The sequence below is a fragment of the Oncorhynchus tshawytscha genome, linkage group LG05 (assembly GCF_018296145.1).
Source record: "Oncorhynchus tshawytscha isolate Ot180627B linkage group LG05, Otsh_v2.0, whole genome shotgun sequence".
Taxonomy (NCBI): domain Eukaryota; kingdom Metazoa; phylum Chordata; class Actinopteri; order Salmoniformes; family Salmonidae; genus Oncorhynchus; species Oncorhynchus tshawytscha.
Genome location: NC_056433.1, coordinates 34,125,080 through 34,148,381, shown reverse-complemented (window position 1 = coordinate 34,148,381; position 23,302 = coordinate 34,125,080). Strand labels below are relative to the sequence as shown.

The 23,302-nt window shown below is 45.0% G+C and overlaps 1 protein-coding gene across 7 annotated transcripts in view; it reads left to right on the top strand.

Moving 5' to 3' along the window:
• The window catches only part of LOC112250533 (serine/threonine-protein kinase MRCK alpha), a 91,899-nt gene that overhangs the window by 46,518 nt on the left and 22,079 nt on the right, over nt 1–23,302 (top strand). For 5 of the 7 annotated variants that reach the window (XM_024420766.2, XM_024420765.2, XM_024420767.2 and 2 more), the window contains exons 6-22: nt 6,176–6,269; nt 8,221–8,421; nt 9,575–9,713; nt 9,970–10,079; nt 10,233–10,312; nt 10,817–10,983; nt 11,388–11,516; nt 11,872–12,005; nt 12,152–12,394; nt 12,567–12,677; nt 14,224–14,468; nt 15,920–16,025; nt 19,251–19,375; nt 20,203–20,308; nt 21,692–21,843; nt 22,052–22,143; nt 22,381–22,457. In XM_024420766.2, coding sequence (XP_024276534.1) covers nt 6,176–6,269; nt 8,221–8,421; nt 9,575–9,713; nt 9,970–10,079; nt 10,233–10,312; nt 10,817–10,983; nt 11,388–11,516; nt 11,872–12,005; nt 12,152–12,394; nt 12,567–12,677; nt 14,224–14,468; nt 15,920–16,025; nt 19,251–19,375; nt 20,203–20,308; nt 21,692–21,843; nt 22,052–22,143; nt 22,381–22,457 — 2,311 coding nt within the window. The remainder of the gene's footprint in view (nt 1–6,175; nt 6,270–8,220; nt 8,422–9,574; nt 9,714–9,969; nt 10,080–10,232; nt 10,313–10,816; nt 10,984–11,387; nt 11,517–11,871; nt 12,006–12,151; nt 12,395–12,566; nt 12,678–14,223; nt 14,469–15,919; nt 16,026–19,250; nt 19,376–20,202; nt 20,309–21,691; nt 21,844–22,051; nt 22,144–22,380; nt 22,458–23,302) is intronic. The other 2 variants (XM_024420768.2, XM_024420763.2) reach the window with 1 other exon arrangement.

The following is a 23,302-nucleotide window of genomic DNA, read 5'->3' as shown; positions in this document are numbered from 1 at the left end:
TTACAACCAATATATTTGATATGGCTTTGAGATATGGAGTGGCGTGCCTGCGCAAAATGTTCACCTGCCGTTGCGAGGGCATAGGCCTTGGGTAGTAGCTTACAACTGCAACGTATTTTTAGGACATAACATTTACTGTTGGATGAATACATAGCTACTAGTAGTGGGTATTATATTTAGTTAGCGATCTCTAGTTAATGTGCTTTGAGTTTATACTTCCTAAGGTGTTTAAACCCAAATGAATTAGCGTAAGATATTAGTTAGTACGCATAAAGATGTATGCAATTCATTTAAAAAAAATATATATATATATATAAAAATGGAAATTCTGTAATTCTATTTTGAAAGTAAAATATAGCTACTCGTTTTGTCAACCAAAAATATCTCTCATTTGCAATATAGTCTAAGTCATTAGCTTGGCTTTTATAATGTGTAAGGTATGCTTGGGCGGTATCCAAATTGTCATACCTTCATACCGACCATGTAAACATCCTGTGAAATTCGGTAATACCGGCACTGAACACAGGGGGCACTGTAAAATCCCATAACGAATGCTAACTAAATGCTAACAATTGCACATTTTATACAGTCGCTGATCTAAACTTGACTGAACAAAAATAACGCAACATGTAAAGTGTTTCATGAGCTGAAATAAAAGAACACAAATGTTCCATATGCAGTCAAAGCTTATTTCTTTCAAATTTTGTACACAAATTTGTTTACATCCCTGGTAGTGAGCCTTTCTCCTTTGCCAAGATATTCCATCCACCTTACAGGTGTGGCATATCAAGAAGCTGGTTAAACAGCATGATCATTACACAGGTAATGTTTGGGGAGAATAAAAGGCCACTCTGAAATGTGCAGTTTTGCCTCCCGAGTGGCACAGCAGTCTAAGGCACTGCATCTCAGTACTTGAGGCGTCACTACGGCCCCGGGTTCGATCCCAGGCTGTGTCACAGCTGGCCGTGAACGGGAGACCCATGAGGCGTCACTACAGCCCCGGGTTCGATCCCAGGCTGTGTCACAGCCGGCCGTGACCGGGAGACCCATGAGGAGGCACATAATTGGCCCAGCGTCGTCCGGGTTAGGGGAAGGTTTGGCCGGCTGGGATGTCCTTGTCCCATTGCGCTCTAGCAACTCTTTGTGGCGGCCGGACGCCTGCGGGCGGACTTTGGTCGCCAGTTGTACGGTGTTTCCTCCTATACATTGGTACGGCTGGCTTCCGGGTTAAGCGAGCAGTGTGTCAAGAAGCAGTCTTGGCAGGGTCGTGTTTCGTAGGATGCATGGCTCTTGACCTTCGCCTCTCCCTAGTCCGTATTGGAGTTGCAGCAACTGTAACTACCAATTTGGATATCATGAAAAAGGTGTAAAAGTTTTTTTTTTTAAAGGGGGTAAAAAGTACAACAAATAAAAAAATGAATTGTCACAACACAATGACACATGTCTCAAGTTTTGAAGGAGCGTGCAATTGGAATACTGGCTGCAAGAATGTCCACCGGAGCTGTTGCCAGATAAATGAATATTAATTTATCTGCAATAAGCTGCCTCCAACGTTGTTTTGGAGAATTTGGCAGTATGTCCAACCGGCCTCTCAACCACAGACCACGTGTAAACACACCAGCCGCGGATCTCCACATCCGGCTTCTTCACCTGCGGGATCGTCCGAGACCAGCCACCCGGACAGCTGATGAAACTGAGGAGTATTTCTGTCTGTAATAAAGCCCTTTTGTAGGGAAAAACTCATTCTGATTGGCTGGGCCTGGCTCCCCAGTGGGTGGGTCTATGCCCTCCCAGACCCACCCATGGCTGCGGCCCTGCCCATTAATGTGAAATCCATAGATTAGGGCCTAATGAATGAATTTCAATTGACTGATTTCCTTATATGAACTGTAACTCAGTGAAGTCGTTGAAAGTGTAACATGTTACGTTTTATATTTTTGTTTAGTATATTTGCAAGACAGTCATCCCAGCTCATACAGTTATACAAGTAACTCAAAAAAACTACTCAGTTTGCCATGCGCACAAAACAAATATTGGCCAGTAAGGCTCTTGATCCAGGAGGAGATTCTCTGCTGTTACCAATCAAAGCTTGATTTTGCAAGATTCCTTGTTTAGCAAGATGGCTAACTAGCTACTAAATTAGCAAATGAAATGCACAGCTGCAGAGCATTTAGAACATTTGAGACAGTTAACTTAATAGTTATTAGATATCTAGCTGGCAAACATTTTAGTTGTGCATTCCATACTGTAACTAGATCACCTGGAGTGTACTGCACCACAGTGACTCACAAGGCTCCAATCACTATTCGTTGTGTGCTTGTAAACAAACACTATGTGACTGGGGACTACGGGCAAGCTTCATAATGAAAAGTTATGTGATGAGTGAAATGAAGAACAAAATATTTTTTTTATCTCCTAATGTATTGCACAAGTTGACTACAAAAAAAAGTAGCTCCAAATATTCCAATTTATAAAAAATCAAAAAACTTGAAATAGTTTTGGCGGTATTGAAAAACCATCTGTGGCTATTTCAAAATACTCCGGTATACGACATACTGCCCAAGCCTAGTATAAGGCTTAAGCAGACAGGCATTCAGACAGTGAGAGAACAAGAAGAAGCACAGAGTGACAGCAGAGAAGATGCTGAGACAGATAGCACAACAGGGAGGCAAACAGTGTGGATAAAATGCCAGGGCTGAATTCTTGTCCCAGTCCAGCCTTGTGTGTGTCCAGATGGCCCTCACAGATGGATGCCAATGAGGTCTTAAAGGAGATTACCCCCCTCTATTCTCAGCCCCACTGCTCCTTCCTTAAGACCGCAGGAGCCCTGCCCTGGCTGAGGCAGAGCAGCCTAATTAGCAACGCGCTAACTAGCTTAGCATCCCCTGTGGTATGTCTAGGGGAGAAACCGCTAATGTTGTTAGCCATGTTAACCTGCCTTGGAGGCATTAACCTGCCCACGCCGCCCACTGTCGAGTCACCGTGGCCCTACAGGGAGGAATGAGAGGTTGGACGGGAGAAAAGGAGTGGAGATAATGTCAGATACCGACATAGAGGGGAGGTGGAGATGAGGCAAGCGACCGGGAGGGAAAGAGGGTTGGTAGCCATGTTCTGTTTGATCTCTGCTTGTTAGCAGCTCAGGTTTTCACTATGTTCTAATTGGTTTATCTGGAGGAGGAACACACATACATACACAGAGAGAGGCAGGCTAGGGCCAGGTTTGAGCCTATAACTGAGAGGTTGGAGACACCCACAGAGGTGTTAAGTAGAGGGAGCAGAGGTGGGGGGAGAGGTGCACACTGGGAAACTGAGTTTGTCCTGAAGAGAAGGCATGTCAGTATTTTTAATTTTTTTTCTTTATTTAACCTGGCAAGTCAGTTAAGAACACATTCTTATTTACAATGACGTCCTACCCCGACGACACTGGCCCAATTGTGCACCGCCCTATGGGGCTCCCAATCGTGGCCGGATGTGATACAGCCTGGATTCAAACCAGGGACTGTTGTGATGCCTAATGCAACTGCGATGCAGTGTCTTAGACTGGTGCGCCACTCGGGAGCCCAAATACACAGTTAAAGACATGGTTGGACAGAATAAACAACACAGAAATTACTTAATTGTATCATTATAACTAAACTTGAGGCGAAAGTAAGTAGGCCTACTTTGTAGGAGGGTGTTCTGTTGGTGCACCTTTTAGCCCATTGACTTGATTCAACATGAAAATAAAGGCTCCTTCTCTCTGTCTCTGGTCTATTCCCTATTAAGTGCACTACTTTTGACCAGGGCCACCAGGGCTCTGGTCAAAGTAGTGCACTTTGTAGGGAATAGGGTGCCATTTTGGGCTGCAGCCTCAGTATCCTGCTGTCCAGTGAGAAGCCTTTGTTCTTTTGTATCCTGCTGCCCCCCCCAATCCTCTCAGCAAGCCAGGGCTTCTGTTTACCTCTTTGTGCCTGCTTATGAGTAGGGGGTACCCCCTTACACCCCTTCCTCCCCAGAGCAGGGTGTACTGTACCCCCATACTGCCCACCTACACCCTACCCTCCAACTAGAACCCTCCCAACTTGTGTTGTATGGGTGTGTACCTTGGATTTGCATCAGCTACACTGGTATGTTTTGTGCATTAATAGTATATTAATAAGGGGAACAGTGGAGACACGGGTTTGACATTGTCTGCATTAAGTGGGGTGTAAAGCCTTCTTGGAATTGTGGTCGGGACAGGGTCTCCTGGGCAGGGAGCGTGTGTGTAACCCTATGAGGGGCCTCCCCTATTGGCAGTAGAGGCAGCAAGGGGAGGCGCGAGCCGAATAAACACAAGACTTCAAATAAAATTTTGTCACACTACAACAGGTGTAGGTAGACCTTACCATGAAATGCTTACTTACAAGCCCTTAACCAACAATGCAGCTCAATAAATAGTTCAGGAAATAATTATCAAATTAACACATTTTTTAAAAATAAAAATAAAATAAAAAATAACACAAGAAAATGACTTAACAATAACGAGGCTATATACAGGGGCTACCGGTACAGAGTTAATGTACAGGGGTAAAGGTTAGTCGAGGTCACTTGTAAAGTGACTATGCATAGATAATAAGCAGTGCGAAGCAGCAGTGTAAAAACAAAGGGAGGGGGGTCAATGTAAATACTCTGGGTGGCCATTTTGATTATTTCTTCAGCAGTCTTATGGCTTGGGGGTAGATGCTGTTAAGGAGCCTTTTGGTCCTAGACTTGGCGCTCCGGTACCGCTTGCCGTGCGGTAGCAGAGAGAACAGTCTATGGGGAACTGGAGTCTTTGACAATTTTTTGGGCCTCCTAGTACACTGCTCAAAAAAATTAAGGGAACACTAAAATAACACATCCTAGATCTGAATGAATGAAATATTCTTATTAAATACTTTTTTCTTTACATAGTTGAATGTGCTGACAACAAAATCACACAAAAATTATCAATGGAAATCAAATTTATCAACCCATCGAGGTCTGTATTTGGAGTCACACTCAAAATTAAAGTGGAAAACCACACTACAGGCTGATCCAACTTTGATGTAATGTCCTTAAAACAAGTCAAAATGAGGCTCAGTAGTGTGTGTGGCCTCCACGTGCCTGTATGACCTCCCTACAATGCCTGGGCATGCTCCTGATGAGGTGGCGGATGGTCTCCTGAAGGATCTCCTCCCAGACCTGGACTAAAGCATCCGCCAACTCCTGGACAGTGTGGTGCAACGTGGTGTTGGTGGATGGAGCGAGACATGATGTCCCAGATGTGCTCAATTGGATTCAGGTCTGGGGAACGGGCGGGCCAGTCCATAGCATCAATGCCATCCTCTTGCAGGAACTGCTGACACACGCCAGCCACATGAGGTCTAGCATTGTCTTGCATTAGGAGGAACCCAGGGCCAACCGCACCAGCATATGGTCTCACAAGGGGTCTGAGGATCTCATCTCTGTACCTAATGGCAGTCAGGCTACCTCTGGCGAGCACATGGAGGGCTGAGCGGCCCCCCAAAGAAATGCCACCCCACACCATGACTGACCCACCGCCAAACCGGTCATGCTGGAGGATGTTGCAGGCAGCAGAACGTTCTCCACGGCATCTCCAGACTCTGTCACGTGCTCAGTGTGAACCTGCTTTCATCTGTGAAGAGCACAGGGCGCTCAATCAGTATTAATTCCTATGTGGACAGTTTGATTTCACAGAAGTGTGATTGACATGGAGTTACATTGTGTTGTTTAAGTGTTCCCTTTATTTTTTTGAGCAGTGTATATAGGTCATGGATGTCGGGAAGATTGGCCCCAGTGACTTACTGGAGCCGATCAGGATGCTCTCGATGGTGCAGCTGTAGAACTTTTTGAGGATCTGGGGACCCATGCCAAATCCTGAGGGGGAAATGTGTTGTTGTGCCCTCTTCACAACTTAATGATGGGAGACGTGAAGGCTTCCAGGAGAAAACACACTCTACAGAACCAAAATCTCTCTCTCCCTCACAGTCTCTTTCTCTCACACCAAACAATCACTAGTGTGCGTTTAAAGTTGTTTTCACTCTCTCATTCTCTCTCCCAGTCTCCCCCTCTGGGATGTGTTTTTTGTGTTGTTCCACTCCCGCTTCCTCCATCTATCCTTCTTCCTCTTAGGTATCAGTACATTTAGTTTGGTGTCTCTGTGTGTGTCTCTCAGGGACATCAAGCCAGACAACATCCTGATGGACATGAACGGCCACATCCGCTTGGCGGACTTCGGCTCCTGCCTGAAACTCATGGAGGACGGCACGGTGAGCACATGCGCACACACACACACACACGCGGCTATGTTCCAAACCAAACCCCTCCAAACCAGCAGCCAATCATCCCCCCTCTTGGCCTCCCCTCTGGCGGATTTCATGGCTCTGCCTGTGGTTAAGACACTTCCTCTAGTTGAGCTTCTCCAAAGGGGTTGGCAACTTGGCTTTGAATGAGTTGAGACCTTAGAGGACCCGTCTCTCTCAAGCTGCTGTGACTGATGCTCTTTTGGCCCAGTCTCAGTTAAGTAGTATTTATGTAGTATTAACCCTATGGTATTGGTCTCGTTCAGGTTTGGCGGATGTATTTGACTACAAACTTACTGTAGACACGCAATTAACATCTCCTGATTACATATTCATGCTCCAGATGATATATTGCCTTCAGAAAGTATTCATACCCTTTAATATTCCACGTTGTTGTTTAAAGCCTGAATTCAAAATGGATGAACAGTTTCTCACCCATCTACACGCAATAAATACCCTATAACGAGAAAGTGAAAACCATGCTTTTAGAAATGGCACATTTATTGAAAATGAAATGCAGAAATATCTCATTTATATAAGTATTCACACCCCTGAGTCAATACTTTGTAGAAGCACCTTTGGCGGCGATTACAGCTTTGAGTCTTGGGTATGTCTGTATCAGCTTTGCACATCTGGATTTGAGGATTTTCTCTCATTCTTCCTTGCAGATTTTCTCAAGCTCTGTTAAGTTAGATGGGGAGCGGCGGTGAACAACAATCTTCAAGTCTTTCCCCAGATTATCAATGGGATTCAAGTCTGGGCTTTGGCTGGGCCACTCAAGGACTTCCACATTCTTGTTTTGAAGCCATTCCACTGTTGTTTGGCTGTATGTTTGGGGTACCTGTCCTGTTGGAACGTAAATCTTTGCCCCAGTCTAAGGTCATTTGCACTCTGAAGCAGGTTCCCATCAAGGATTTGCCTGTATTTGGCTCCATTCATTGTTTCCTATATACTTACCAGTCTCCCAGTCCCTGTTGCTGAAAAGCATCCCCATGATGCTGCCACTACCATGCTTCATATAGTGCTTTGCATTCAGGCCATAAAGTTAACATTTTTTCTCATCAGACCATAGATTATTTTGCCTTATGCTCTGTCTTTCATGTGCCTTTTTGCAAACTCCAGTCGTGCTGTCATGTTCTTTTTTCTCAGGAGTCTGGCCACTCTCCCATAAACCCCAGATTGGTGAATTGCGGTATAGACTGTTGTTCTTCTGTCAAGTTCTCCCTAATCAGCCAAGGAACTCTGTAGTTCTGTCAGAGTGGTCATTGGGTTCTTGGTCACCTCTCTGATCAAGGTCCTTCTTGCCCGGTTGCTCAGTTTGATCAAAAGTCTTGCTCTAGGCAGTGTCTGGGTAGTTCCATATTTTTATTTCATTCCCCAATTATGGAGACCACTGTGGTCTTGGAACATTTGAAATGCTCAATAAATTGTTTTATATCCTTCCCCAGATATAATGTAGGTCTCATCATAATAATCTCTAAGATCTACAGACATTTCCTTGGACTTCATGGTATAGTTCCTGCTCTGGCATGTGCTGTCAACTGCGAGACCTTATACAGACAGGTGTTTTTCTTTCTCAATCATCTCCAAACAATTGAATGAGCTACAGGTGGACTCCAATCAAGTTGTAGCGGCATCTGAAGGATGGTCAAAGGAAATTGGATGAGCCTGAGCTCAATTTGGAGTGTCATATCGAAGGGGTGTTAATATTTGTGTAAATTAGATATTTTATTTTCAATAAATTTGCAAAAACTTCTAAAAACATGTTTTCACTTTGTCATTATGTGGAATAAGTCAAGGGATATGAATACTTTCTGACGGCACTGTAAATAAAGTATTATGTTATTTATATGGTTGATCCCTCATGTCATCTATCCACTTACTAATCGAGTCATTTCCTGGGCCTGGTCTCCCTCAGGTCCAGTCGTCGGTTGCCGTGGGGACCCCGGACTACATCTCTCCGGAGATCCTGCAGGCGATGGAGGATGGGAAGGGGAAGTATGGTCCTGAGTGTGACTGGTGGTCTCTGGGCGTGTGCATGTACGAGATGCTGTATGGGGAGACCCCCTTCTACGCAGAGTCATTGGTGGAGACCTACGGCAAGATCATGAACCACAAGGTGAGGAGGGCTGCTTATAGTGGTTGATGGTGACTGGTAGTGACATTGTACTTACTGTACTAAATCCCATCTTTAAATAAGACCTTTCTGTTTTTATTCAAACCTTTGTTCAAGACACGTGTGATTGTTTAGGCTGAAGTCTGAGTTTGTACGTTCCAGGTACATTCTGTTTCATAGAGTTCGTTTTCTTCTTTCTGACGACAAAGCGTTCAACTCTTCCTTCTTCTCTACCCCTTTTTCTCCTGATCCTTTCCGTCCACCGACAGGAGGAGTTAGGTGCTGCTGTGAGTGTTTCTTTTTGGGGGTCTGATTGCCCAGTCCCAAATGGACCCTTTTCCCCTACCCCCTATACACTTCTAGATTCCTCTCAGATCTCCACAAGTGCATAGGCGGTAGGTGGCTTGGGGTCGATTTGGGGCTGGGTCTGAGTGATAGTGGTTAAAGTGTGAGTCTGTTCAGTTCAGGGGCTGTATGTATCAAGCGATTTAGAATATGATTTCTGGTCTAAGATCAGTTTAGCCTTTTAGATCATAATGAAGAAGATTAAATGGATAGAAGGGACCTGATCCTAGATCAGAACTCCTACTCTGAGACGAATGATACATACGACCCCAGGTCTGTTCATAGTTAGTTTCAGCCTATTCTGACTCCAAACCACTTCCTAACTCTGCCCCCTCTCCCTTCCCATCATCTTTCAACTATACTTTCACTCTCACTCTGGCGGCCATATTAGCTGAAAGGAATGCCTTATTTGTGTGCGTTAAACCAGCTTGCATAGAACTATACTGCTTTCTACTGCAACAGGGGAAACATATATATACATATAACATATATAATACATTTAAAAAATGTGCTGTGCTTCTTTGTCAAGGACCCTATACACAAATAAATACATGAAACAGGAAAATAATTATAGTATGGAACTATACTGCTGTATACTGTAATAGGGGATAATGCACGATCAGTGAAAATAAACGAGAAATAGAACGATTTTTGACAACTTTACACAAAAAAATATATTTAGGGTGCGTCCCAAATGGTACCCTATTCCCTGGTCAGAAGTAGTGCACTAAAATAGGGAATAAGGTGCCATTAGGGACATATCCTCATTGTTCTGACTCCTTTCCCTCTCCTCCCTCCGCCGGGTCCCTAGGAGCGTTTCCAGTTCCCCTTGCAGATGACGGACGTGTCCGAAGAGGCCAAGGACCTTATCCGGCGCCTCATCTGCAGCCGTGAGCACCGCCTGGGCCAGAACGGCATTGAGGACTTCAAATCTCACCCCTTCTTCTCTGGTAGGGCTCGAAACCGTTTTGAGGGGGCTCTGTATCGCCGTAACTCTTGTCTGTGCAACTTTAGCCTATTATCACGCAAACCCTTGTCTCCAATCATCGAGATAAAATGACTATAGCTGCTTTTATCGAGATGACTGCCGTTGAAGTGAAACTAGACGATAGTGATACAATTTTATATGGCAATAAGAAACTGTATATTATGATAAATATGACCTTAATAAGAAACTATAATGCCAATGTCTGCCATTCCTGTCAGGCATCGACTGGGACAACATCCGTACGTGCGAGGCCCCTTACATACCAGAAGTCAGCAGCCCCACAGACACGTCCAACTTTGACGTGGACGATGACTGTCTCAAGAACTCGGTAAAACTCTCTTTATTGGACTACATCAAGACTTGGAGTCTTTCTTACTCTCATCTTTCCGTCTCTGTTTCCATCGTTGATCGCGTCATCATCTCAACAGTCTGCGACGTTGTAGAGGTGTGTTTTAATCCAATGTGTTTTGTGTTGTGTCAGGAGACGATGCCCCCTCCCTCTCACACGGCCTTCTCTGGACACCACCTGCCCTTCGTAGGCTTCACCTACACCAGTAAATGGTGAGTGGCCACTAAACAACGTCACACGTCTTCAGTTACAACGTTTACTTATACAGCTTTGTTAGTATCTACAGCATGCATAAAAATACATCCTCACTCCTAGCCTGGTCCCAGATCTGTTTGCCGTCTTGCCAACCCCTATGGTCATGTTTGGCATAGCAATGACCATAGACTACACAGCACAATCAGATCTGGGACCAGGCTACTTCACTCCTACTTTTCTATCATCTGATCTAACCACAACCACACTTAAACCAACACTCAATTTCCACTAGTGAGAAGCTATTGAATTGGGATTGTTTGTCATCTTATCTCTTATCCTAGCCTGAAGGCTAATGGTCTGTTAATAGTGTTTTCTCTCTCTCTCTCTGTCTTTCTCACCCTCTCTCCTCACTTTCTCACCCTCTCTCCTCACTTTCTCACCCTCTCTCCTCACTTTCTCTTCCTCTCTCTCTCTTCCCCTCTCTCTCTCTCCTCCCTGTCCTCTTTCTCCCCCACCTCCAGTACCCTATCTGACCGGGGCTGTTTGAGGGAGTCGGGTGGTTCGGGTCCGGCACAGATGGATGTGTGTGTCCAGCGCAGTCTGGAGGAGAGTCTAGCTACCGAGGCCTACGAGAGGAGGATACGACGCCTGGAGCAGGAGAAGACTGAGCTCAGCCGCAAGCTGCTAGGTACACACACACACACGCACATATACACTGAGTATATATACCCATGTTGACTCCAATGCTTCCCACAGTCGTGTCAAGTTGGCTGGATGTCCTTTGGGTGGTAAAGCATTCTTCATACACACGGGAAACTGTTGAGCGTGAAAAACCCAACAGCGTTGCAGTTCTTTACACAAACCGGTGCGCCTGGCTCTCTACTACCACAAAGGCACTTAAATCTTTTGTCTTGCCCGTTCACCCTGTGAATGGCACAAATACACAATCATGTCTCAATCCTTCTTTAACCTGTCTCCTCATCCAGGCCACTCTCCAGATGTTTAATTTACACACCGTCTCTCTAATACTCTGAAATCACTTTCCCACTCTCCTTTCACCTTCCCCTCAACCTCTCCGCTTTCCTCTTCCAGAGTCGACCCAGACAGTCCAGGCCCTGCAGCACGCGCCAGGAGAAGGACCAGCATCCGTCCCCTCTAACAAGGAGGTGGAGATCAGGAGTCTGAAGACTGAGATTGACATCCTCAAGAAACAGATCGCAGGTAAACATTCAACTGTAAAGATGTTACTGTGTAGTAGAACACAAACACATTCCAGCCAGGTCAGCGTTGACCATACATGGATAGAGTCAGACTGGAAATACATTCTACATAATGGGCAAGTGGAGAGACGAAATGGAAAGATGGACAGTAATGACTAGGAAGACGTAATAGCTGGCAATAAATAATGCACACAGTAAACAAGCCAGGTTTATTATGGGAATTGCATAGTCATTGACCTGTAAAATGAAATATATATAATGACCGAAACATACATCAGAGGGAAATGTAATGCATATTGGCCAATGTTGTATATAACAACATTGACCCTCTGTAATGTGGGTGATGTGTGTGTCAGACTCGGGTCAACTGGAGCAGAAGTTGGAGGAAGCTACATCAGCCCGTCGAGAAATGGAGGGAACATCCAAACACATCAGGAGCCTGGAGAAACAGATGAAGAGCCTCAACCTGGAGAGGGACGACCTGCACAAGGTGTGTGTGTCGGTGTGATTCTTCCCTAGGCCTTGATACTGTATTGGGTTAACTCACCCTATTCACCACTAACATACAGCACCCGCCTGGGTGTTACTCCCAGTCATTCAGTGTCAGCCACTGACCCTGACCCTCATTCCCTATAGGACTTAATGGAGGCCAGTGAGAAGATGAAGAGTCAGTCTAAGGAGTTGAAAGAAGCCCACAGCCAGAGGAAGCTGGCCATGCAGGAGTTCTCCGAGCTCAACGAGCGTTTGACTGACCTCCGATCAGCCAAGCAGCGCCTGGGCCGTCAGCTCCGGGACAAGGAGGAGGAGATGGAGAGTTTGTCCCAGAAGGTGGAGGCTCTACGGCTGGAGGTGCGCAAGGCCGAGAGGTCCAAGAAGGAGGTAGAGTAGCCTCGTGGTTCCCCTGGTTCTTCGAGGTATTGGTGTGTCTGTGTGTTGGATGTTTTTTTTAACCTGTTTAGTTTTGGATACTTCGTGTGTGCGTGTCTACGTGAAAGAAGATCTGTGGTGGCGTGTGTGTGTGTATTAACCCCTTGCTGGATGTGTCTTTCAGATGGAGGCCCAGTCTGAGGAGCAGACAGCAGACGCTCAGAAGGAGAGGAAGCTGAGAGAACGATCAGAGCAGCACTGCAGACAGCTAGAGGAGGAGCTGGACGGACTCAAGGTAACACACACTGGAGGCCTTCACGGGGGGCCAAAAAGATGGGCCTGGGGCTTTCCCATCTGGGCCCGATATGCGTAAATTCATTTGTAAAATATGGAGACCCATTCCGAACGGACTCGCGGACAACTAGATCCGTTCTGTATAGAACTGGTCAGCCGACTAGAGCATACAGGTCGCAGTGGTGGGTGGTATAAGGTGCTTTAGTAACAAAACGGATGGCACTGTGATAAACTGCATCCAGTTTGCTGAGTAGAGTATTGGAAGCTATTTTGTAGATGACATCGCCGAAGTCGAGGATCGGTAGGATAGTCAGTTTTACTAGGGTAAGTTTGGCGGCGTGAGTGAAGGAGGCTTTGTTGCGGAATAGAAAGCTGACTCTAGATTTGATTTTAGATTGGAGATGTTTGATATGAATCTGGAAGGAGAGTTTACAGTCTAGAATGAGGGAGAGACGAGAGACTGCAACCAACCAAGCTGACTCGCTCTATAGTAGACTAATAGCTGCCATAGCTAGGTTATTTATCATCAAATATGTTTACGTAGTACCTTTCTTGACTGCATCAAACTGGGAGAAGCTAGTTAAGCTAGCTAGCTAGCTCCATTCAGAATATAAAGTAGCAGCGAGCCTGTTGGCTCTTGGTCGTTGTAACCTATCCTTCTCCTTTGTTTTAATTCCGTCATTTTTATTCCATCTTCCATTGATTAGATATTTTTTAAACTTTTGCCACACACGAAGGCTCTATGACTGTAGCCTATTGCCCCTTTGATGACTTATGATTGGCCAACAACAAGCTACACGAGGCATTCTCGTGAAAAGCAAAGAGCAGCAGCATAAATGATACCATTTCTCTCTCTCTCTCCCTCTGCAATCGTGTTCAGATCTGTATGGTTCCTTCTGGACAAGTCAGTTAAAATTACACATACCCGTGACAATCATATCAGATCCGACCCAGACCCGTGACATTATTTAGAATTCTGGATCCGAGTCCACTCGGATCGCGGATCGGGTCTCGGGTGTTCGGGTACAGGTGGATTCGTGAGGACCTCTAACACACGCACACACATACACACACACAGATACCCTTTCTAGAAGACATAACTCACCATTCTCTTATTTTCTTTCCAGTTCTTTCTCTCACTCTCTGTTGCTCATGTACAGATCTTCAGATCTCCAGAGCGACTTGTAGTCAGAGACTCACATGTAGGCGATGTGAAATGGCTAGCTAGTTAGCGTAGCGTTCAATCGATGAGGTCACCCATTCTGAGACCTAGAGGTCGTTGTTTTTTGTAGCGTGACTGGTCACGCTACTTCATGGATGACACTTCTCGATGTGTTCAGAGGGTCCCTTTTTTGAGCCCAATCTGGAACAGGGACAGGGACGGAACCAATACTGCAACTCACAAAACACACACACCTGGGGTGTGTTCACTAGGAACCAAAAGGAAGCAAATGTTTTCCATTGCAAAGCGTTTTGCTCCGGCATGCACTAATGAACGCACCCCTGGACGTGTGTATCTGGCTAACTCCTCTCTTCCCCTGAACCAGAAGCAGGTGGGGCCGTCCGCTTCGGTGGTGGGCTCGGACCAGAGCCAGGAAGTGGGGAAGCTGCGTGCCGACCTGGAGAAGAAGACCTTGTTCTACGAGGAGGAGCTGAGCAGGAGGGAGGCGCAGCACGCCAACGAACTCAAGGGCCTCCGCAAGGAGCTCCGCGACGCTGAGGGACAGCAGCTCACCCTGCAGAAGGAGATCCTGGTGCTCAAGGACAAACTGGAGAAGACGCGCAGGGAGAGGTGTGTTTGTCTTGTCTGTCGACATGTGTATTTCTTTGTGTGTGTAATGAGTTATGTGCGCTGCCGCCTTAATGGATTTGGATATCCACAACACTCATAGACTTATAGGACAGTCAATTTAGAGACCTAGACAAAGCATTCATGTGGTTCTGGTTAAAACTGTTTGTAGTACATGGAGATATACTATACATGCCCGACTGTGTTCTTCCCCTTCTTTCCAGCCAGGGTTATACGAGGTAAACATGGTCAAAGTTGCTTCACTCTGGACTCTACTGTGCTCACAGTGTAGTTTGATCTTAGATGCCTCCTATTAGGATTGTCACCATACCAGTATCGTGACACAAACATTTTCCATGGCATAAAAAAACCTCAAAGCAGACTAAAATCATTGCTCCTTTAAAAACCTGCTTCATGCCAAATATTGTGTGGTGTAGCTCGGGAAATAAACAGGTGACAACATGAGGCAGTTAAGAACGGTTTTCCTTAAGATATTAAGTCTGCTTCAAGTTTTCATGTTCCTTGCTAAGATGCATCTGAGTATCACGATACTGGTATCGTCACAACCCTACCCCTCTATTGTGACCTTGCTCCTGAGAAGACTCTTGTACATGTCTTAATGTCCCTTAGATCTAACTGACGTTGTTTGTCTGTCTACTTGAACATTTCCATTCAAAGTGCTTTTTAAGTCCAGTTAATTTCATCTGGTACCGGGAAACGGGCCTATAGAGTTGACCTATTCAGTAGACCAGTTACTCTCCCTCTCTGTCGTAGCACTTACCTGACAGTGTACCTGTCCTCTTCTTTCCAGCGAGGTTTATGCAAGGTAAACATGGTCAAAGTTACTTCACCCTGGCCTCAACTGTGCTGTACTCGCAGTGTAGTTTAATGCTAGTTACCTTCTCTCCTCTGACCAAGCTCCTGAGAGGACCCTTGTTCATGTCTTAGAGTCCCTTAGGTCTAGCTAGTGTTATATACCCCTCTGCCTCTATCCAAGAAGCAACATTCCTCTAACCTAACGGCACTTGATAGAGACTGACACTGGAGAAGAAGTTGTAAGATGTTGTTTTTCCACCCTCCAGCTTAGCATCCCTGGCTTGTCTACTTCAAAACCCTGTGTGTCCCAAATGGAACCCTCTCCCCTATTTAGTGCACTACTTTTGACCAGGGCCCATAGGGAATGGGTTGCCATTTGGGATGCAGATCTGGCCCCTGGATAGTCTCTTTAACAGTATTGATGTGGTTGAGATTAATATGTCTGACGGGTCTTTGTCTCAAAGCTCCTTTTCTGCCCTATGTGTGTATTCATCGGATCTTGCTCTGAATAGCAGGTATAGTGTGTGGGTGTTTGTGTAAGTGATGATGGATCATCTGAATGTGTGTCTGTCTCGTGTGTGTGTGTGTGTGTGTGTGTGTGTGTCGTGTGTGTGTGTGTGTGTGTGTGTGTCTGGCAGCCAAAGCGAGCGTGAGGAGTTTGAGACGGAGTACAAGCAGAAGTACGAGAGGGAGAGGGTCATTTTGACCGAGGAGAACAAGAAGCTCTCCAGTGAACTGGACAAGGTGAGATGTTACACGCACCCACACACGTACCCACACACACACTGCCCTGACCTGAGGTAAACCCTCACACACACACATCCCAATTCTCGCATCACCCCCCACCTCAAATCAAATGAAATTGTATGTCTCATGCGCCGAATACAACCGGTGTAAACCTTACTGTGAAATGTGTACTTACAAGCCATTAACCAACAATGCAGTTCAAGAAATAGAGTTAAGAAAATATTTACTAAATAAACTAAATACAAAAACAAAAGGTAACTCAATAAAATCCTAATAACATGGCTATGTACGGGGGGTACCGGTACAGAGTCAATGTGCGGGGATACAGGTTAATCAAGGTAATTTGTACATGAAGGTAGGGCTAAAGTGACTATGCATAGATAATAAACAGCGAGTAGCAGCAGTGTAAAAACAGATGGGGGTGTCGATGTAAATAGTCCGCTTGACCATTTGATTAATTGTTAGAAGCTGTTAAGGAACATTTTGGACTTAGACGGTACCGCTTGCCGTGCGGTAGCAGAGAGAACAGTCTATGACTTGGGTGACTTGAGTCTTTGACAATTTTTTGGGCCTTCCTCTGACACCGCCTAGTATAGGATGCTCTCTATGGTGCAGTTGTATAACTCTGGGGACCCACGCCCAAAAAAAATCTGTATCCTGAAGGGAAAAGGTGTTGTCGTGCCCTCTTCACGACTGTCTTGGTGTGTTTGGACCATGATAGTTTGTTGGTAATGTGGACACCAAGGAACTTGAACCTCTCGTCCTGCTCCACTACAGCCCAGTCGATGTTAATGGGGGTGTGTTCGGCCATCCTTTTGCTGTAGTCTACGATCAGCTCCTTTTGTCTTGCTCACGTTAAGGGAGAGGTTGTCCATACTGCCAGGTCTCTGACCTCCCTATAGGCTGTCTCGTTGTCGGTGATCAGGCCTACCACTGTTGTGTCGTCAGAAAACTTAATGATGGTGTTGGAGTCGTTCTTTGCCACGCAGTCGTGGGTGAACAGGGAATACAGGAGGGGACTAATCACACATCCCTGAGGGACCCCCGTGTTGAGGATCAGTGTAGCAGATGTGTTGTTGCCTACCCATACCACCTGGGGGTCGGCCCGTCAGGAAGTCCGGGATTTAGTTTGCGAGAGATGTTTAGACCCAGGGTCCTTAGCTTAGTGATGAGCTTTGGGCAATATGGAGTTGAACGCTGAGGTGTAGTCAATGAACAGCATTCTCACATAGGTGTTCCTTTTGTTCAGGTGGAAAAGGGCAGTGTGGAGTGCAATTGAGATTGCGTCATCTGTGGAGTAGGATTCTATCTTAGTCCTGTATTGACGCTTTACCTGTTTGATGGTTCGTCTGAGAGCATAGCGACATAACCAGGCGTTGCTGTTCTGTCCTGCAGATGCACGGAAAACCCAGCCAACTGGATATTTTCTGTATTGTCGTTCAGCTGCGACTCGGTGAAACATAAGATATTACAGTTTTTAATGTCCCATTGGTAGGATAGTCTCGAATGGAAATCATCCATTCGCACGTTGGCCAATAGAACTGACGGTAGGAGCGGGTTACCCACTCGCCGCAGATTCTGACAAGGCACCCCGATCTCCGCCCCCTGTATTTGTGTATTTTCTTCGCGAGAATGACGGGGATTTGGGCCTGGTCTCGGAGATGCAGTATATATATCCTTCGCGTCGGACTCATTAAAGAAAACATTTTCGTCCAGTTTGGGGTGAGTAATCGCTGTTCTGATATCCAGAAGCTCTTTTTTGTCATAAGAGACGGTAGCAGCAACATTATGTACAAAATAAGTTACAAACAATGCGAAAAAACACACAAAATAGCACAGTTGTTTAGGATTCCGTAAAACAGCAGCCATCCCCTCCGGCCGCCACCCTTCTCTCCTGGCAAAGCCAATATAATCACTGTTCATCTATATCTACCTTCAAAACAGACCACAGTTTCTTACACACGCAAATGGACCGGCCCGTTGGATCCCATACTATTGACTTTGGAAGTGGGAGAAATGGGAATGAGAATTGGGAGTTCCCAAGCAAAATACTTTTGTAGGAGTTCTGACGTATCGTATTAAAAGTGATGTTTGTTTTTGTGGTATTGTATATTAAGTATGAAGCAATGCCTGGAAGTTGATAGCAGCCAGGGTGTATGTGGAAAATAGGGAACATTCCCCAACACTTCCTGAACACATGCTCAACTTGTGCCAGGGAAGAATAGGGAGAAGCACATATCGTTGGCTGTGTCTCAAATGGCACCCTATTCCATTTATAGTGCGTCACTTCAGACCAGGGGACTGGTCAACTGTAGTGCACTATTTGGGAAATGGGGGCCATTTGGGACGCAGGCCCATATCATTCTGTTTCACATGCTTTCCGCATGAAAGCCAGAACACAAGGATCAGATTATATATATATATAAAAAATTCTATGAATGATCAGATTATATTTAAATGTTTTCTATTCTAAAGCTAGCTGCTTTCGTTCGGAAATACATTTAACACATGTCAACAAATGAAAGATTACCTTGGAACTATTATATTTATCCTGTTTAAATGATCCTTCAAACGGTGTATTCTAACTCCAGGTCCATGTTAGCTTGCACTTATTGTTTTGCTCGTCCTATGTCAACCAACAACCTACTTGCCACTGATCAGATTTTTGCAATAATCGCAGTAATAATTTACCGCTGTCAAACCGTTACGCTAAAACACATTCCCTTTGCAACTGTCAAGTAGCTTATAATTACCAAGCCAGCTACAGGTATTTAGATATGGCCAGTTACCACGAAGGCTAGGATCAGCACTTATGACATCATCGATCATAATTGTCCTCCTCCTCCTCTTTATCTCTACCCACCCTACCCTTGGTTGGCATCCACCCCTGGCCTGTCCTTCTCTCCCCTCTTCTTTTAACATTCCCCTGTACCCTGTCCCTTTTTTTTCTTTTTTTTTTTGTAATGTTTTATGCCCCCTCCCCCCTTCCCTAACTTTCTTACATTCTGCCCTAACCTTTTCTCCCCTCTATCCTCTGTCCCTCTTTCCCCTTCTCCGACCCTGCCCTGCCTTTCCCCACCCTGTCATACCCTTGAAAATCTGGCGCAACATGGCTCAAATTAAAGTTCTATCGCATTATCTGCTGAGGTTGCCAAACTCTGTATAATATCTATGGCTCTGATTGACTTTGTGTTGCCCTCTGTCCTGTCCTCTCTCCTCTAGCTGACGTCCATGTTTGAGAAGCTGAGCAGCAGCAACAGACAGCTGGAGGAGGAGATGAGGGAGCTGGCTGACAAGAAGGAGAGCGTTGCTCACTGGGAGGCCCAGATCACTGAGATCATACAGTGGTGAGGGACGGAGAGACCTACAGGACACACACACTCTGTAACAATGAACTGATACAGTGGTGACTGGTGCCCCCTGCTTGCCACTCCAGGCCACTGCAGTAGAAGAAACAGGAATAGAGTCTGGCCCAGAGCTCCTGGTTTCCACTAGATAGCACAGCCATAAATAAAGGCAATATTGGTTATATTGTAAAAAATCATGAAAACCTAAATGTGCTTTTTGGGTTTACTGTACGGTTAGGGTTGGGCATAAGGTTAGCACTGTAGTTGTGGATATGGTGGTAACTAGTGCCGACTGGAACACCTGTATGGACCTTCGAGACCCCTAGTGGGGGGAATGTGTATGTACTGCCCAGGAATGTTCAGAACCCTCTATGCCCTGTATGTACACATAGAACTCTGGCTCTGGGCCTATTTAGTGTTCGTTCCAAGTGGCACCCTATTCCTTTATAGTGCACTACTTTTGACCGAAGCCCAGGGCTGTGGTCAAACGCGGTGCACTATATCGGGAATAGGGTGGCACTTGGGACATATCCTTAATCTAATACTCAATCGGAGGGCAATGGCAAGTTATCGTAATCTTGCAGTCCAGTTAAAGTGACAGTTTGGATATGATAGCTTATGCAACGGATACTGTGGTTAGTGAGTTGTGAGGGCTGCTCATATCCCTGTATTTATTGACTGTGTGACAGGGTCAACGAGTTCATGCGTGCCACTTACAGGGTATGGCTTACCTACAGGGTGTGTGTCTGTGTGCCCACATGAGTGCATGTGTTTGTATAGTGACGCGAGTGAATGGGTTCTCTGTTTGTGTGCGACGCGTTTTCCAGGGTGAGCGATGAGAAGGATGCACGAGGTTACCTCCAGGCTCTGGCCACTAAGATGACTGAGGAGCTGGAGGGACTGAGAAACACCAGCCTAGGTGCCAGGGCCCCGGTGAGACATATACATACACACACACATATATATATACATACACACATACACACACATATATATATATACACACACACACACACATATATATATATATATATATATATATATATATATATACACACACATACATACACACACACATATACACACACATATACATATACACACACACACACATATACACACACACACACATATACACATATACATATACACACACACACACATACATATACACACACGCACATATACACACACATATATATACACACACGCAGACATATATACATATACACACGCATATATACACACACGCGTATATATACACACACGCGTATATATACACACACGCGCGTATATATACACACGCGCGTGTATATATACACACACGCGTATATATACACACACGCGCGTATATATACACACACGCGCGTATATATACACACATATATACATATACACACGCATATATACACACACGCATATATATACACACACGCGTATATATACACACACGCATATATATATACACACACGCGTATATATACACACACACACACATATATACATATACACACGCATATATACACACACGCATATATATACACACACGCATATATATATATATATATATATATATATATATATATATATATATATATATATATATATATACACACACACACACATATATACATATACACACGCATATATATACACACGCATATATACACACACGCATATATATACACACACGCGTATATATACACACACGCGTATATATACACACACGCGTATATATACACACACGTGCATATATACACACACGCATATATACACACACACACACACACACACACGTGTGTATATATACACACGCGCATATATATACACACACACATACACACGCGCATATATATACACACGCATATATATATACACACGCATATATACACACACACATATACACACACGCATATATATATATACACACACGCATATATATATATATATATACACACACACATATACACACACGCATATATATATACACACATATACACACACACATATATACACACACACACATATATATATATATATACACACACACGTATACACACACACACGTATACACACACACATATACACACACACACACATATATACACACACACACACACACATATATACACCCACACACACACGTATACACACACACACACACATATATATACACCCACACACACACACACACGCACAGAACCTCTGTACACCCACACACACACACACACGCAAGAACCTCTCTCTCTCCTCACATCTGCATTGGACTTACCCTTCTTCATTTACGTCCCTTTCTCTCCCTCTCACCCCCTACAGCAGGACATGCCGTGGAAGGTGCGGAGGTTCGCTAAGCTGGACATGTCAGCCCGTCTGGAGCTGCAGTCTGCACTGGACGCTGAGATCAGAGCCAAGCAGACCATCCAGGACGAACTGAACAAAGTCAAGGCCTCCAACATCTCCACTGAGTGGTACGTCCACTGCTGCTCTTCCTTACTTTTCTACCTTTAAACTCTTAGTCTAAGAACTACGCTGAGACTTGGGATATGGGGCACATTCAATGGCAGTACAGTGCAGTCAGTCAAGAGCGCGCACCTAAACCATTACTCTGTTACGCTTGCATGATCGGATTTGGCATTGTTGACGTTCTCTGGCTCATCTATCCTCCTCTGTCCTCAGTAAGCTGCAGGAGTCGGACACTAAGAACCAGGACCTGCTAGCTGAGATTGAGAGGCTGAAGAAGGAGACGGAGGAGCTCCGCCTGCGCAGGGGTGAGACTGGAACCATCCCCTCTGACCTGCGTTTCTCATCTCCCAACTATATGTTCTGTTTGAGTGCTGACCTTTGAGTTTTTATATGTATGGAATATCTGGTCTTAAGCACCAACTAAGAAACTTTCAATGTATGAAACTGGGAGAGGGCATTATGTTTCTACTTTCTCTATGCTGCTTTTAGGACAGCATGGTGATGTGATTGTGGTCTCTCTCTGGTGTGGTTGTTTTGTGTAGGTGTGAAGCACCAGGACTCCCAGAACTCTTTTCTGGCCTTCCTCAACGCCCCCACCACAGCCTTGGACCAGTTCGATGTAAGTAGCCATCCCTCGCACTTTACAGACAGGGTGGCTTTTTAATAATCTGCTCTAAATTCCACGGTCTCTGACTTGTTTAAAGATTAAAGGAAATGTTTAAAAGGCCTCTCTTCTTTTGTTGACTGACAGTGTCTTCTTTCACTTTAAAAACTTTTTTTTTTAACAGATTTTGTTCAGAACATTCATTTTCTTCTATTCAATTTTCTTTATTTCATTTGTGTAAATATTTCACATCTTGTTTTTATTTGGTTCTCCTTGCTTTCATGTTCTGCCACGTCAGGATTATTTTTCCTTGTCCTCATCCTCTTTAATAGATTTTTGGGAAGACGTAAGTTTCTGTTGGGCAGTGGCTGACGTGTGTGGCGCTCTAGACTGTAGATGGATAATATGCTAACTAGTTGCCTCAGAGAGTGGTGGTGTGATTTGGTCCAGTGTTTGTGTGAGTGAGTGAGTGAGTGAGTGAGTGAACCATACCTTTCTGTGTTCGTCCGTGTGGGTATCTGTGAGCGTCGTAGCTAGTCCCGTGTGAGTAGATACGCCTACTAGCCAATGAGTCTTCTGAATGTAGTAGTGGATCAGCAGCATACCCAGTCTTTGGCTAGGTCCTGATTTTCCACCCTTCTCCCAAATTGTGCACTTGCACACTCTGTTGTCATGCATTTAAAAGCAAAGGGTTGGCTAGAGGGAGTTTCCCCCATTTGTTAAATCCATGTGAGAAAGTGCTCAGTTCAGGAAAAGGGCGGAGAAACGGAAAATAGCCATTGCGTGAGTGGGGTTTGCAGCAGCAGAATTCGGGCTCCTTGGAATTTAGTCAAGACTTGAAAGAATGTTTGTATACTGAG